The sequence below is a fragment of the Erigeron canadensis genome, chromosome 6 (assembly GCF_010389155.1).
Source record: "Erigeron canadensis isolate Cc75 chromosome 6, C_canadensis_v1, whole genome shotgun sequence".
Taxonomy (NCBI): Eukaryota; Viridiplantae; Streptophyta; class Magnoliopsida; order Asterales; family Asteraceae; genus Erigeron; species Erigeron canadensis.
The window spans coordinates 35266214-35280350 of NC_057766.1; the positions used below are offsets into that span (position 1 = coordinate 35266214).

Genomic DNA, 14137 nt, shown 5'->3' on the forward strand with positions numbered 1-14137 from the left:
AATCACCAGATTAAATATTTTTATAGATCTTTATTATTATGTCTGTGTTTTTGTTTGGCTGTTGGGAGAGTGGAATACTCACTCAGGTCGCTTTTACAACACTGTTTCTTCATAATATACGAAAAAAAAGATAAATAAATAGGCTTAACTTGGGATGTATTTAACTGTATCGTATTTGGATGCAGTTATCATGAAAATTTAGGAGATTTTTGTAAGAATAGTGATATTCATATCACAGTTTTTAATAAATTTAACACACCGTACAGGTACTATACAAATCATTAATGTATAACTGTGGTAGATTTATCAAAAATAGTAGTACAAGTATCACCTATTTTTATATACTTTCTCCATCCCAATTTAAATGTCTTATTTTGACTTTTGAAGTCTTTCCGTCGTAACTTTGACTGTAAATTATTTCGTGTGTGTTATATAACAATTGATGTAAAATATATGGATAGATAGAGCTTTAGATGTACTTTTCATTGATTAGATATTATATCATACAAAAAAAAACTTACGGTCAAAGTTAGAGAAGAAAGACTTAGCAAGTCAAATTTGGATATTTAAATTGGGACGGAGAGAGTATCAATCATCGATATGTGTGTGTGACTCACACACACAGTGTGACTGTATCTAAGAACTTTACACTCAAATGCATATTTGATTTTTACATAAATAAATATTATTCTTATTTTTAAACAAAAAATGTACGAGTAATATTTTTCGGTTGTCTTTCAAGGTTGTCTAAGGGGGTGTTTGTTATTGTGATTACAAATTAAATTTTGCATTTTCAAAATAGATTATGCGTTTTCAAATTGCGTTTTGAAAAAGCAGGTAGGTACATGCTTCTTCAAAACTGCGTTTTCATAGCAGATAATCACTTTTTCATACAAACACTTTTTTAGATTATTTGCGTTTTACGAACGTAATAATCAGATAATCATTTCAAAACACATTCCCAAACACCCTCTAAATGGTGCAACACTGGTGACTTTCAACTTGGTCCGGTAACATGCTATCTTACAAATCAAATCTTTGTTAGGTAGAATCTTGTACTTCCATTAGTGTTGAGCACCATTACATGATAAAAATCTCTAACGCGGACCCGGTTAAAATAACGTATGTTAGACCTCTCGCTATGAATAATTCATACACTTAAAAAAAAAAGTAAAATCATAATGGTGGTCAATGAAAGGGTTCGGGGATAAGACTAGAACACAACCATTTGATTTAGAAACTCGCTTTTTTCAAATAACTTAAACATAAAAAAACCTTATAGCACGTTTAGTTGGAGGAAAACATTCCCTGTTTTTCATTTTTGATTTTAAGAAAACATGAAAAATAGATAATGCAATCAAATCATAGTTTTTCAAGAATGTTTTCTAAAAAACAGAAACACTGTTTTTCACTTCTCCATATAAATTAGGAAACATTTTTTTTTAAAAAATATTTTCCAATTTTCATTAAAAAACCTTATATTATATTAACTCCCCCCCCCCTCCCCGGTAACTCGTTGTCCCCGCCCCCACCTCACCCCCGTCCTCTCACTTAACCAAGTATACTAGAACATGTTTTTTGATATGAAAAATTAATATAACAATTTCTAGTTTTGAACACGTTATCAAGATTTTTCATTTGTTTACCTAGAGACAGAAAAATTCCTTCCAATTTCTAAAAAGTTATAAATACAAAACTAAAAAAACATTTTCCACAATTATATGCGCCCTTATCTTTTAATCCATTTTAGTCTAACAATTATACTTTGTTTACTAAACTGGACAAAGTTTACTAAGTCGATAAATCACTGGACAAAGTTTAAGACCTTATACTTTGTTATTAGAATTATCCTAGACCTAAATGGTCTTTAAAAGCTCGGAAACGTTTATATACAGAAAATTTTTCTATAGTTGTTTTAAGTCGTTGCAATTGTTTCTGTTGTGTGTAGGAATAAAGAAAGTTTGGGTAAGATGAAGACAACATTGTGTTGATAGTATATGAACCAACTATATTAAACTTTATATCTACAATAATAATAATTTTAAAAAATATATATATATATATATATGGTATACTTGAACAATGACTTGTAACATAAACAAAAGATAGCTGGTGCAACAGTTATGTTGATGCATTCAAGCAACTAGAATTGTATAATTGCATGCATCTGGCCAGCTACAATATAATATATTCTTTGCATTTCTTTAAGCAAATTCGTTACTTACCATATCGACACCAATTACAGTCCAGAGTCTACTCTGGTCCATTTTAACTCCGAAGCATCTTGAACTCTTGCCATCTCAGGATGTGTTTTACTTATTAATTGGTTAACCCATGTATCCCACCCATTTTGTGAGCCGATCAATCTTAACGCAACCACCGACTTTGTGGGTAGCCTAGAGTCGTTACAAGTGAACCTCCATAGCTACAAGGGGTATATTTAATTGCTCCTAGCATTCAAACTAGACCTCTAGGTATTTCAACTCTTCGGAATTTACAAGACTATCTCAACTAATTATCTAATCACTAATCTGATTCTTCAGTGTCCACGTAATATTCTTTCAAAACAAAAACATGCCCCCTTAATGACTTCAAAAATCACATCCAAAGACCCATAGTTTGAAAAATATGTTAAACTGGGTTGGGCAGCTAGATGGAACGGGTGGAACTAAACAACATGCAAAACAGGAATGCGTTCACAGTCATGCGTAGACCCCTCCCTCTTAGGGCTCGCAAATGTGTTAGTATTTCTGATATGTTCACCCTCATAAGGCTCGCATCAATTCACTTCCAGACCATATCGCCCATGAACCGGAGAGCCGGGATTCCTCTTATCTCCATATCAACCAGTGGTGCTTCAAGTAGAGCTAAACTAGCCAATTCTGGATCGTTCTTGATCATATCAAGGGCACGCATTTGATCCTGTAATAAACAAACAAATGCACCAAAATTGATCAAGCGTATGGGGACAAAGGCTCAAATAGAATGAAACTTATAGCTGCTGCATTACCTTTCTTCTCATCAAGCAAAACTTGCAGTCTGTTGCAGCTGCTGGTAATAATTGATTAACTACAAGTCTTTGAACAGGGACACTTTCTTTCTTCAAAGATGCATGTAGCCTCGAGGACTCTTTTATTGCCATAACCTGTCAATCTCTTTTCATTACAAAAACTTATTTGCTTTTGGAGTCATAAATCTCAAGATGCATATGCATTAACAAATTACCGTAGGGATAGTCACAATAACAAATTCTGTAGTCTCCGAGTCACGAAAAAGAGCTCTCACATTTGCCATCTTTTCCCTCAACTTCTGTAGCTTGTCAGTCTACAGTAACAAACAGATGCTGAGAAATCTAGTTTTGACACTGGGGTTTACAGTTTATGGTTCAGTGTGACAAAAAAACATACAAAGTATATTCAATACTCACAGGGTCTTCAACAAGTGGTTGCTGCTGTTTCCCAAATACAGATTTAATGGCAGAAGTTGCAGAAGCAATCTTCTGTTTCATCTGTTGAGTAACACAATAATTGTAAACAAAACACAAAACAAAATTCAAAGATACAAATTAGCATGACAGGATTATATCTAGAGTCTATCGAGGTAGGGTTTTGGGGGAATGTGGTGAATAACTGAATACTAACCTTCATCATTTTGCCTATTGATGTATCCATGAAGTCTGGCAAAGACAAAAGCCTAAGTGTATGACCCTGCAAGTGAAACAAGTGTTCTAGAAACGGCTTGTATCTGAAATATTTTAAAGGATTTTACTATGTTGCTTACCGTGGGTGCTGTGTCAAACACTATCCTTGTAAACTTACTGTATTCTGGTGAATCAACAAACTCCATTACCTGCAAAGAACCGTGCATACATTAGGAGCCTGTGTTTTCTAATAATCACAGGGGGGAAAAAGTCACAAAAAGTACTACACACCTTTGATATTGCAATAGCTTCATCTACACCAGGAGGAGTTATATCCAAAAGCTCTGCCAAATTGAAGTCTCCGAACTATTAAGTCAAAAATCCAAAGAAACATAACCCAATTATAAAAAGACACGAACTTTCACAAAACATACAAGAATAAAATAATGTTTACACCTGCTCAGCAGCCATTCCAAGTCCCATGCTTTCCATCATATCTCTAACACCAGCACCACCATTGTTTTGAGACACACTGCGGAAATCTTCCTTTGTTTTCTCTGGATTAATCTATCAGAAACTCATAGTCTTATCAAATTAGTATTTATACAATGGGTATCAAGAACCTCATGCCAATAGTAGTACCTCAAGTCCAAATAAAGGCGAATCCAATCCTTGAATTGGAACTAGTCTCCCACCAGTCAAATCCTAGATAAGTATGCATTTTGAAGTAAATCAAACACAAATTCTCCCAAAAGGTTATGTATAATCCAACGTAAAAGTAACATTTCAAAGAGTAGAAAAAAGTGAATACCTGATCAAAGGAATCGCTTAAAGAGTGAGCAGGGTCTGTAGACACTACAATGGTAGGATGGCCGTAATTGGCAAACTTAACAGCAAGGGATGCGGCACAACTTGTCTTTCCAACACCTCCTTTTCCACCCAACATGTAATATTTTCTCTGATTACCCGCAATCATCTTATCAAATACTGAAAGAGATTTTGCATCACTTGCCAATGACCTCACTACAGAAAGAAAAGAAGAAGAAGAAGAAAAAAAGAGGTCCATAAGTACAAAATTGTTGTATGAGATATTGATACTTGTATCTTTACTTATGTTGTTTGTTAGAGAAAGAGCAAACTTTTGTTAATATATATGCTTATCTCTGAAGTCTTGAGTTACTAAGCTAAGAACTGTACATATTTGATCGGAACTTTTTATTCAGTAGTACATTTACATGTATCATGGTCCGTTTGTTATCGTTGTTTGTTTTATGTGCTGAATGAACGGTCCGTAAAGCAAAAATAGGCCAAGAAGTTATGGGTAATGCAACACACCAATGGATTAAAGTATAAAACAACTGCTCCGTGTAATATGTTTTTTCTCATTAAGTCGAAATTAAACACCACCTTCTCGAATAACAATTCCTTTTCGCAGTTCTTGATATTTCAAGAGTAAGAGTCATCATTATATCGCAAAATGAACAAAATTGGTACATACATTTAAAACTCACAAATGGGTACATATATTTTTTTTTCTATTTTAACTTTTTACTTACAAAAAAAAAACACACACACACATTGATCTTTTTCTTTTTTTTTTGAGTCCTAAGAATTAAGCAGTAAGGATATTGAAGCTGGAAAAAAGCTTAAAGAAGTAAAGAAAACCTTGAGAAAAATGAGGTGGCGGTATTTGAGTGTTGATGGTAGTTGAGAGTGAGGTGACGTGGCAGTAGTAAGCTCTGGATTGTGGGTTAGCAACGCGACGAAGCAGAGTGTAGGCTGCTGCTGACATTGTTTGTTCTTCTACGGCGGCTTTTACTTGATTGATTGAAGGATTCGTCTGCCTGTGGTGTTTTCTTCTTCTTTTTATGTTTGTTTCCTTTTCTTTTTTGTTGACTGTTCAAGTGGGCTTTTTGTGCTGGCCGAACTGGTTAATTTGAACCTGGATCCGGATCGGGTTTCCTTACCCACTTTAAGGAGGATGATCAATTTGGTTAATTTTTTTTTTTTCTAACTTTTCAACAAAGGTACATAATCTTTTTTTTATATAGTAATATAGAAGTATACTTCTATAGATAATCAGGTCAGGATGATTCGTTTTCCAAAAACTATATGAAACTTTTGCATACATTTTTTAAAAACTGTTGTCTTGAGTCCCGCAAACTAAAAAAAATGAGTACGGATCCCGATCCCAAGTTCCATTTAGTATTACTTCTCAGGATCGGGATCGAATGAGGGCTTGAGAAAATATACCCATCCCCTGGTTAATGGGATATAAAAAAAAGGATAGTATTTGTATTTTTCGGTTTATCTAGTCCAATCCTTTTAAGTATATGAACTCATATCAAAACTTCGAATTTAAATATTTAATTTCATAAAGTATAAATAACAAAAAGAAAAGTTTAGAAGAAACAAATTAAACAATGTTATCTTTTTCTAATAAACATAAAATAGATTTATTTAAATTGATGCCATGGACCATTTCCAATATGTCATGATTCATATGTTAATATCCAAATCATTTACAAACAAACACCACATTTAGAAGTATAACATGAAGAAGCAATCTTTCTCTTTCTCATGATTCTTTCATATCTATAATGAAAGCTCTTTTTCATCCTCGGTATATCATTCCTTCAAATCCAAACGTCAACATTCACAACCACCGCATCACCACCACTAGCTGCCACCTCACCAACCACCCTTCTGGTCAAAGCAATGCCACCACCAACTTAACTCACATTGCTTGCTTACTCATGCATCCATCATATTAACTTAAACACGTACATTTTTAGTTAGTTAGTTTCTTCACAATTTTCTTCATCATTTGATCATCTTAATTCACTTCATTTCCATCTTCTATCTAGCTACGTACCTAGCTCACTTTGTTCTCTCTTTCTTTTTTTTTGACATTCTACTCTAGTTGATCATAATGTGGATGGCAGCCCATCACATTCCCACCAGCACCACCACTACTATCACCCCCGCCACGAACACCCCCCTTAACGTAAGTATCTAGTTATATTTGTCATCTAAATATATCATGATAGATATTGATCGTTTCAAGATTAATTGTGCTTATCCTTAATTCCTTGTTAATCATTATTGTTTACAGAAAATCAATAAGCAAACTAGTGGACATCAAAAGAAGGAAGAATTAGAAAGAGAGGTATTTATGTTATTCAATTGTCGATATATATATATATACATGTACTTCTTAAACAATGGATCAATGTAGGGGCAGAGCTTATCGAGAGCGAGTTCAAAATAAAAATTATCAAGGTTTATAAACAAATTCAGGTGTCCAACTTCAAACACAAATTTACACTAATTAAATTACACTAGAGTTACAAAGAAATACTTTAGTCAATGGGTTTAATTAACTACATCTAACGGGCCGGTATATGTAGCTCTGACCTTTATTGGATCCATACACGACAAAAGTTTTTTAGTTTTGTTTTTGGAGCTTTGAAAGGGATATTGCAACATCTTATGATGATGTATGAAATATATGATGAACTGTATATATAAAGAGCATTTATGGTTTTAGTTAAGATACAAGAGTACCTTGTAATTTACAGATATACAGATAAATAAAACTATTTTATGTTTTGTACAATTAATTAATCGGCCCCTAACAAATAAATGCAATATATCTTTCATGAAATAGCATGTTTTGCTTTAAACAATTTGAGTATGTATTAGTATTACGGTATAACTTAGGTTGTGGGCGTGATGTAGGTACTTTGGTACGTACTCATAGTCACATGTTATATGTTTCCTATCATTATTTACTAACTTGTCAAATATAATGAATCAATCAAAGAAGCATTATTATTGTCACCATCTAGAAAACAAGGGCCATAACTGATAATAGGACTAGTTACATACTTACATTATACTTCAATGATTATTATGCAAAAAAATTAATGATTTTCATTCGATCAGTAGTTTCAATATGTGATCGATATGATTATGGTTCCCATAGTATGGAATTATGGATAGGCAGAAAAAGAAGGTGATGTCAATGGTCAGTCTGTTAGGCCAAATCCAAATCATTTTGTGTTTACTGTCCATGTTTCATTAGACATGTTGTGAAAATTTCTTTGAGCAAAACACAAAGCAAAAAATCTGTGATTTCGTGTTCTTATCCTGACTTTCATGGTGTACATGATGCATCCCCCATTCCTCTGTACTATTGTTTGTAACTAATCAAAGTTAATGTAAAAGATCCAATGCTTATAAGTGCTCGAGCTGTTTTTAATTCATTCATTCATGGGTGTTGATTAATCAGGTGTCGACGCTTCAAAAGATGCTAGACCACGAAGAAAAAGTTGGGGAGCTTCTTAAGCGCACGTACCAACAACAAGACCATTCCGCCCTTCATATCCCAAATTCACTTCCTCTAAAGGTGCCATATATATTTTCGGTTTACACTTTATTCTTAACTCGAATTAGTATAATTCTTTACACCCTTTTGTTTTTACGTGACAGATGAAGGAGTTATTGACAGAACTAGCCATGGTTGAGAACGAAATAACAAGACTAGAAAGCCAAATCAGTCATCTTCAAACTGACTTAGACCGAGAGAAAGAAGCCACAAGAGAAACTAAACTGAAACAAGGGCAATTTCGTCGAATTTCCAATAGTCCTCTTGCTCCAACGACACCCTTAATGTTGCCAAAAACTAAGGGATCATATGGTGAAAAACTGTCGTTTGAGACCAAGGCAATGCACTTCATTAGTAAAGCCATAAAGGGTGATTATAGTCTTAGAGACTTCAATTTACATGAAAAATCAAAAACAAAAAACGTATCATTCTGTCATGATGTGAAAGAAAATCGGCAGAATGATGATCAGGAACTTGGGGTTCGTGATCGAACCCCCAAAAGAACTGGGATTCTGAAACCACCCTCACCTGCAAGAGATACAAGGCATGTAACTCCTAAGGTATGTTAGCTATTTTATTATACAGTAAATAATAGGTTTCAAAATGATCTAATTATATCTACAATCTCCTACTGCTGTCAAGATTGGGCTCTTGATATACCATATGCCCAAACTGTTAAACCAGCCTGTTGGCTAACCCGTTTTATCTATTTATAGAGAGATCGCAATGTACCCGTATCTTCAGAGTCCTCATCACAGTCTGAGGAAGATAACATATTAAAGTGGTCACCAAACAAGCTTTCCGAAAACATAATGAAATGTTTGATCTTTATTTTCACGAGACTCTTGAGGACGTCGAGAACAATGGAGATAGAGAAATCCGGGCCCATTTCTAGATCAGCCAACTTTTCAATGAGCTTCAGGGCTGAACCCTGCTTAAACTCAAAGGCAAGCCAGCTGCTTCAAAAGGAGTCTAGACAACAAGACCCTTATGGGATCTTTAACCAGGAGGACTCAATTCCTAGAGACATTGGCTGCTACAAGAACTTAGTGAAATTCACATCAACTTCATTGGACCCTAAATGCATTTCGAGTTCAAGTTACATTCCATTGCTACAAAAGTTGAGGTAATTTTTACAACTTGTAATCACTTTCGATCCATGTATTGATGAGTTCGACATTATGCCTAAATGTGTTTTACTTAATTCAAGGACTTACATGAATGGGCTACAAAAAGTGGATTTAAAGTTTTTGTCTTCACAACAGAAATTGGCATTCTGGATCAACATGTACAATGCTTGTATAATGCATGTAAGTTCTTCCATATTCCACCATAGTGATACAGATAATACTTGTTCTCTTTGAGTTTAATATCTTGACATTTCAGGGGTTTCTTCAATACGGAGTTCCTTCTAATCCTGAGAAACTACTCACACTCATGAACAAGGTACCTCATCTTCTATGAACTATCAAATGACTGGTGAAGATACTAACCCGTAGTTTCTAACCAAGAGGCCAATGGTATTTAACATGGAAACAATCAATCTCACTAGAGTTTGTTGTCCAAAAAGTACTGTATTTTGGAATAAATTAAAATTTTCTAATGTGAATATGAATCAGGCGACCCTGAAGATTGGAGGCAACACAATAAACGCTCAAGCTATCGAACATGTCATATTGAGAAGGCAAGAAACCTCAATCTTAGAAAAGGTACATGACCAATATAACCTTGGTTTGTAAACAATCCTTACATAGCTTTTGTTTTTGTAATTTAAATTCTGTTTTGGTCTATTAGGTCTATGGGAAGGCGGATAGAGATGATAAAGAAGCCATCTTTCGCAAACTTCATGGACTAGAATCAATGGATCCCAATGTAACATTCGCATTGTGTTGTGGCACACGCTCTTCTCCTGCGGTAGGTGGAATTTAATCATTGAAATCTTTTAGACTTGTTCAATAAGTTATATTTACGGGTACCATATCCTAACAAGCTTCTATACATAAAGGTGAGAGTATATACAGGTGATGGAGTTGTGAATGAATTGGAAAGAGCAAAGTTAGAATACCTACAAGCGTCAATAATTGTAACAAGTGCCAAGAAAATAGGACTTCCAGAGCTTTTGCTTAGAAACATGAATGATTTTGCACAAGATTTGGAAACATTGGTGGAATGGTTGTGTCAACAATTACCAACTTCTGGTTCATTAAGGAAATCAATGGTGGATTGCTTTAGGGGAGTAAATAATGCAAAGGTTTCATCCATTGTAGAGAAGCTACCATATGAATTTGAGTTCCAATATTTGTTGCCAATGTAGTCATTTTATTTTTGCATATATATTCTCTGTATATTGTTTTGTGTATATTTATCTAAACAAATGTAAAAATAAAATCACATCGGATATGTACTTTGATTGTTATAAGAATTCGATCATGCTTTCTTTATTATAATTCTTTTAATCTAAGAGCAATTGATCACTCTTAGTGAATATTCAATTTAGGATGGACATCGTTGTAGGCTTATAGCTATAAGATATCATTATATTTATATGTTATTCTAGACAGAAAATAATAAATTATGACCGTGACCAAACTATAGTAAACATGTAAGCGGGAATATTTTATTTTAATGTTCTACATTAATACTATAGAATTAATTCTATCACAAACTCACAGTTATTTCTTGTTTGATTGCTTAAAAAAAATCATGATCACAGGAAAATACATGAAAGCAGAATGAATGATAATTATAATTTTTGTGTGGTGACGTATTTTTTTGCAGATTGTAAGAAATGGAGTAATTATTTTTTAAGGTAAAAATAATCACTGAAAAGTGGCCGAGTATTAAAAGTTTAAGATAGATGGGCTGGACTTACCTAAATTATATTTTACCATATGAAAGTAGCCCATTATTATGTCCATTGCTAATATTCGGAGAGTTATAGTTTTGATTGTTCACTTCTTCAGAAGTCCGATTTCCTGTTTTAAGGGTTTTTTTTTTAAGAACGGAAAATATAAAATGTTAATGATTCGATACCCAACAGTGACATCAAAGATGAGCAGTATACTGAAAGTTAGAACCCGTGCATTCCTGCAGAACATGAGTGATAACACGTACGTCTGCACGCTCGAGAGGCAAATGCCCAAAACCATGAGAAATTCATTAATAAATATTTAGGTATATATGATACATTTTTTAAATGGCTGCAGTCAACGTGCATAAAAGAATTTTAGTTTTTTTATATCAAAATCTTACTCTTTGAATATAATGGAAAAATTATATTTATTTTGTACATATTATTAAAAAAAAAAAACAATACATTACATTTATTAATTAAAAAAACACAATAAAAAAAACACACTACACTCAATGTTCACGTTGGTTTTCCGGCAAGTTTCAAATGTGCTCAACTAGGGCGCCTCTTAGACGGTTGTGTGTCGCCCTATCACGTAACTCCCTTATCATACGTAACTGAATGTCAACACGTTCGTCCCAAGAACGCGTTGGCGGGGTATCGGGAATTAGCTCCAAATCCAAATGACCGATTGCACGACCGTTATATTCAACGACCATGTTGTGCAGCAGCACACAAGAGTACATGATGTGTTTAATTTTATTAATACTTAATGGACGCGCACCCTGTTGAAGGATTCTCCATTGGCCTTGAAGTACCCCAAAAGCACGCTCCACGTCTTTTCTTGCAGACTCTTGGAAGCGTTTGAATTTACTGGTCTTAGGGTCCATGGACACTTGAAAGACTTGACAAGTGTAGCCCATTCCAGATAGATACCATTAGCTAGATAATAACTATTTGTAAACTGCTAACCATTAGCGGTGAAATTTACCGCAGGAGCTTTATTTTGGAGAAGCTGGTCGAACAATTCAGATTCATTAAGGACGTTGATGTCATTGTTCGAACCGGCAGGTCCAAAGTAAGCATTCCAAATCTACAAATCATATGAAGCAACCGATTCAAGCATAATCGTTGGATGTCCTTTGTCACCACGAGTGTATTGGCCTTGCCATGTCGTTGGGCAGTTTCTACAAGCCCAGTGCATACAATCAACGCTTCCAAGCATACCCGGAAAACCATGCACTGCCTCGTGTTTAGCGGTCACGTAGTTAACATCTTCTTTAGTCGGTTTTCTCAAAAACTCTGAGTGATATAACTGAACAAGACATTTGCAGAAGTACTTCAACGAATCGGCAGACGTTTGGGACCCCATTTCGAGGTATTCATCTAACTGGTCGGCAGTAGAAGCATAAGCTAGTTGTCGTACAGCGGAAATACGTTTTTGAAAAATATTTAATGTCGGGCGACCCACAACGTCGATTGGAGCATTGTGGAAGAATGCAAAATGTTTTGGTAATGGTTGTATGGCGTTAAAGTGATATATATCGTTCACTATATGAAGAAACATTTCTTTGGGCATTCGAAAACGGCTTCTAAATTAATCGGCAGGGTAAACGGGTTGCGGGGCAAAGTAATGATTATATAAACGTGTGGCGGATTCCACATGGTTTCTGGGTATTGTTCTTCTTGGTAATTTTGGTTTGTTTGCCATTCTCGAGCTCTCTGCTTCTTAATCTTCTTCGTCAACGAAAGTAATGAAAGTGTTTAAGATTTCGGCATCTATTGTATACTTACGAATAATCTTCGTCGTAACTCGACATATTTAGTGAAAATGTATAGGGTGAAAGATTTTATTGATAGTGTGAAGAAAATGGAATGAATTGTGAAGAAAATGGAATAGGTGATGAAGAATGAGATGTGAAAGGGTAGTATATATAGATGAAAAGTTAATATATATATATATATATATATATATATATACAAACTAAACTAGCCGTTTAGTTTAAAAAAATTTTGAAATTTCTTTTTTTTTTGTTTCCGTTACAAGCGACCCCACCCACATTCCCTTCCTCTCGTATTCGCCCATCGATGGATTGAACACCTTCGAACGAATTGTTGTCGACGAGAACGTTCCTTATAACTTCGTGGTCGGAGAGGTCATCGACGAACGGTCGATAAACCCTTAGGGAGAGGCCTTATAAGATAAAAATTAGCAAAACCCTATGACTTTTTATCAATCTTTATCTTACTTTTTATAAAGATAAAAATATTTGACATTTTAGACCACTCTCAACATCTGAAATCTAAATTTAGTTAAAAATTTAAAGTGCTAGATACTAACTGTTACTTTAGGAGGGGTTTGGTTCAAAGTTTTAGAATTTTGAAATTTATAATCCCACAGGATACTGCCCAATTGGATATCACTGTGGTGTCTCGAATGCTAACTGTTAATTATTAACTACTAACTCGCTGTTAAAAAAAATCAAATTTAAAAACATATAAAAGAGTTATGTTTAAAAAATTCAAAAACTTAAAAAAATGTTTTGTGACTCGTGACTCGGAACACGACTCGGACCGACTCGCACCACAAAACACGAGTCATGTTACAAGTCTGGAGTAAATCAAGTCATCTCATCGAGTCGTCTCGTTTTTCCTTTGTTTTAACTCAACTCGTGACTCGTACAAGTTTGACAACTATGCATAACACCCGAAACAACCAGATTTTAAAAGAAACTGAATATTTTAACTACAGGGGATAAACTAAGTACTATACATGCCATGGCTAAAATTCAAATTGACGTATGAGACATGCAACATCTTTTTTCTACCTAAATACCGAATCCTCCAAGTCACCTACTGTACACAACTTCTATATACTGATTCTAGCATGTACTCATCTTTTAGTAAAAACATATCCGTAACATCAAATTTTTAACCTAAAAACAAGCACCATTATATTTAGTCAATAAAATCACAACCGCAATATAATATCAGTTGATTTATTAAAATTTATATTATGTTTTAAAATAACAAATATTATAGTGACATGATGGCCTTATTTAAAGGGTTTTAACATTATGAAGAACTCATTTAAAACTGATACATCAAGAACTACAACTCAAACACATAAATACATCATGTCACTACTTAACCTTTAGAATTTTATCAAAGTATATAAAGTAGAAAAACAACTTATTAATAATTGGTGAGATATACACCATAAACCTTTAAATAACTTAATTCATTACATAGTGTG

The 14137-nt window shown here is 34.2% G+C and overlaps 4 protein-coding genes across 4 annotated transcripts; 1 reads left to right on the top strand and 3 right to left on the bottom strand.

Moving 5' to 3' along the window:
• Positions 1-2515: 2515 nt before the first annotated feature.
• LOC122605358 (ATPase GET3B-like) lies at positions 2516-5526 on the bottom strand. The gene is made up of 11 exons (XM_043778283.1): positions 5306-5526; positions 4452-4663; positions 4283-4345; positions 4097-4207; positions 3932-4006; positions 3781-3849; positions 3642-3707; positions 3428-3508; positions 3226-3324; positions 3011-3145; positions 2516-2922 (listed from the first exon to the last, which is right to left on the bottom strand). The coding sequence occupies exons 1-11, from the start codon at positions 5430-5432 to the stop codon at positions 2785-2787; spliced, it is 1176 nt and encodes a 391-aa protein (XP_043634218.1). The 5' UTR covers positions 5433-5526; the 3' UTR covers positions 2516-2784.
• Positions 5527-6455: 929 nt separating this feature from the next.
• On the top strand, positions 6456-10391 carry LOC122605838. Its single transcript, XM_043778794.1, has 10 exons — positions 6456-6647; positions 6756-6809; positions 7935-8051; positions 8135-8590; positions 8747-9156; positions 9241-9340; positions 9417-9476; positions 9650-9739; positions 9825-9944; positions 10036-10391. The coding sequence occupies exons 1-10, from the start codon at positions 6573-6575 to the stop codon at positions 10342-10344; spliced, it is 1791 nt and encodes a 596-aa protein (XP_043634729.1). The 5' UTR covers positions 6456-6572; the 3' UTR covers positions 10345-10391.
• Positions 10392-11423: 1032 nt separating this feature from the next.
• Positions 11424-11804, bottom strand: LOC122604782. Its single transcript, XM_043777649.1, has one exon. It carries the CDS (start codon positions 11802-11804, stop codon positions 11424-11426), a length of 381 nt encoding a protein of 126 aa, XP_043633584.1.
• Positions 11805-11974: 170 nt separating this feature from the next.
• LOC122604783 lies at positions 11975-12448 on the bottom strand. Its single transcript, XM_043777650.1, has one exon. The coding sequence runs from the start codon at positions 12446-12448 to the stop codon at positions 11975-11977; it is 474 nt and encodes a 157-aa protein (XP_043633585.1).
• Between the last annotated feature and the right edge of the window lie 1689 nt (positions 12449-14137).

Excerpts from the sequence above, each read along its gene's own strand:
- LOC122604783 (XM_043777650.1), bottom strand. The coding sequence starts at position 12,448 with ATGTTTCTTCATATAGTGAACGATATATATCACTTTAACGCCATACAA.
- LOC122604782 (XM_043777649.1), bottom strand. The coding sequence starts at position 11,804 with ATGGGCTACACTTGTCAAGTCTTTCAAGTGTCCATGGACCCTAAGACC.
- LOC122605358 (XM_043778283.1), bottom strand. The coding sequence starts at position 5,432 with ATGTCAGCAGCAGCCTACACTCTGCTTCGTCGCGTTGCTAACCCACAA. Across the intron at positions 4,346-4,451 it reads TAAGCGATTCCTTTGATCAG|GATTTGACTGGTGGGAGACT; the intron begins GTATTCACTTTT and ends ATACTTATCTAG. Across the intron at positions 2,923-3,010 it reads TTTGCTTGATGAGAAGAAAG|GATCAAATGCGTGCCCTTGA; the intron begins GTAATGCAGCAG and ends TGTTTATTACAG.
- LOC122605838 (XM_043778794.1), top strand. The coding sequence starts at position 6,573 with ATGTGGATGGCAGCCCATCACATTCCCACCAGCACCACCACTACTATC. Across the intron at positions 8,052-8,134 it reads CAAATTCACTTCCTCTAAAG|ATGAAGGAGTTATTGACAGA; the intron begins GTGCCATATATA and ends TTTACGTGACAG. Across the intron at positions 9,945-10,035 it reads GCACACGCTCTTCTCCTGCG|GTGAGAGTATATACAGGTGA; the intron begins GTAGGTGGAATT and ends CTATACATAAAG.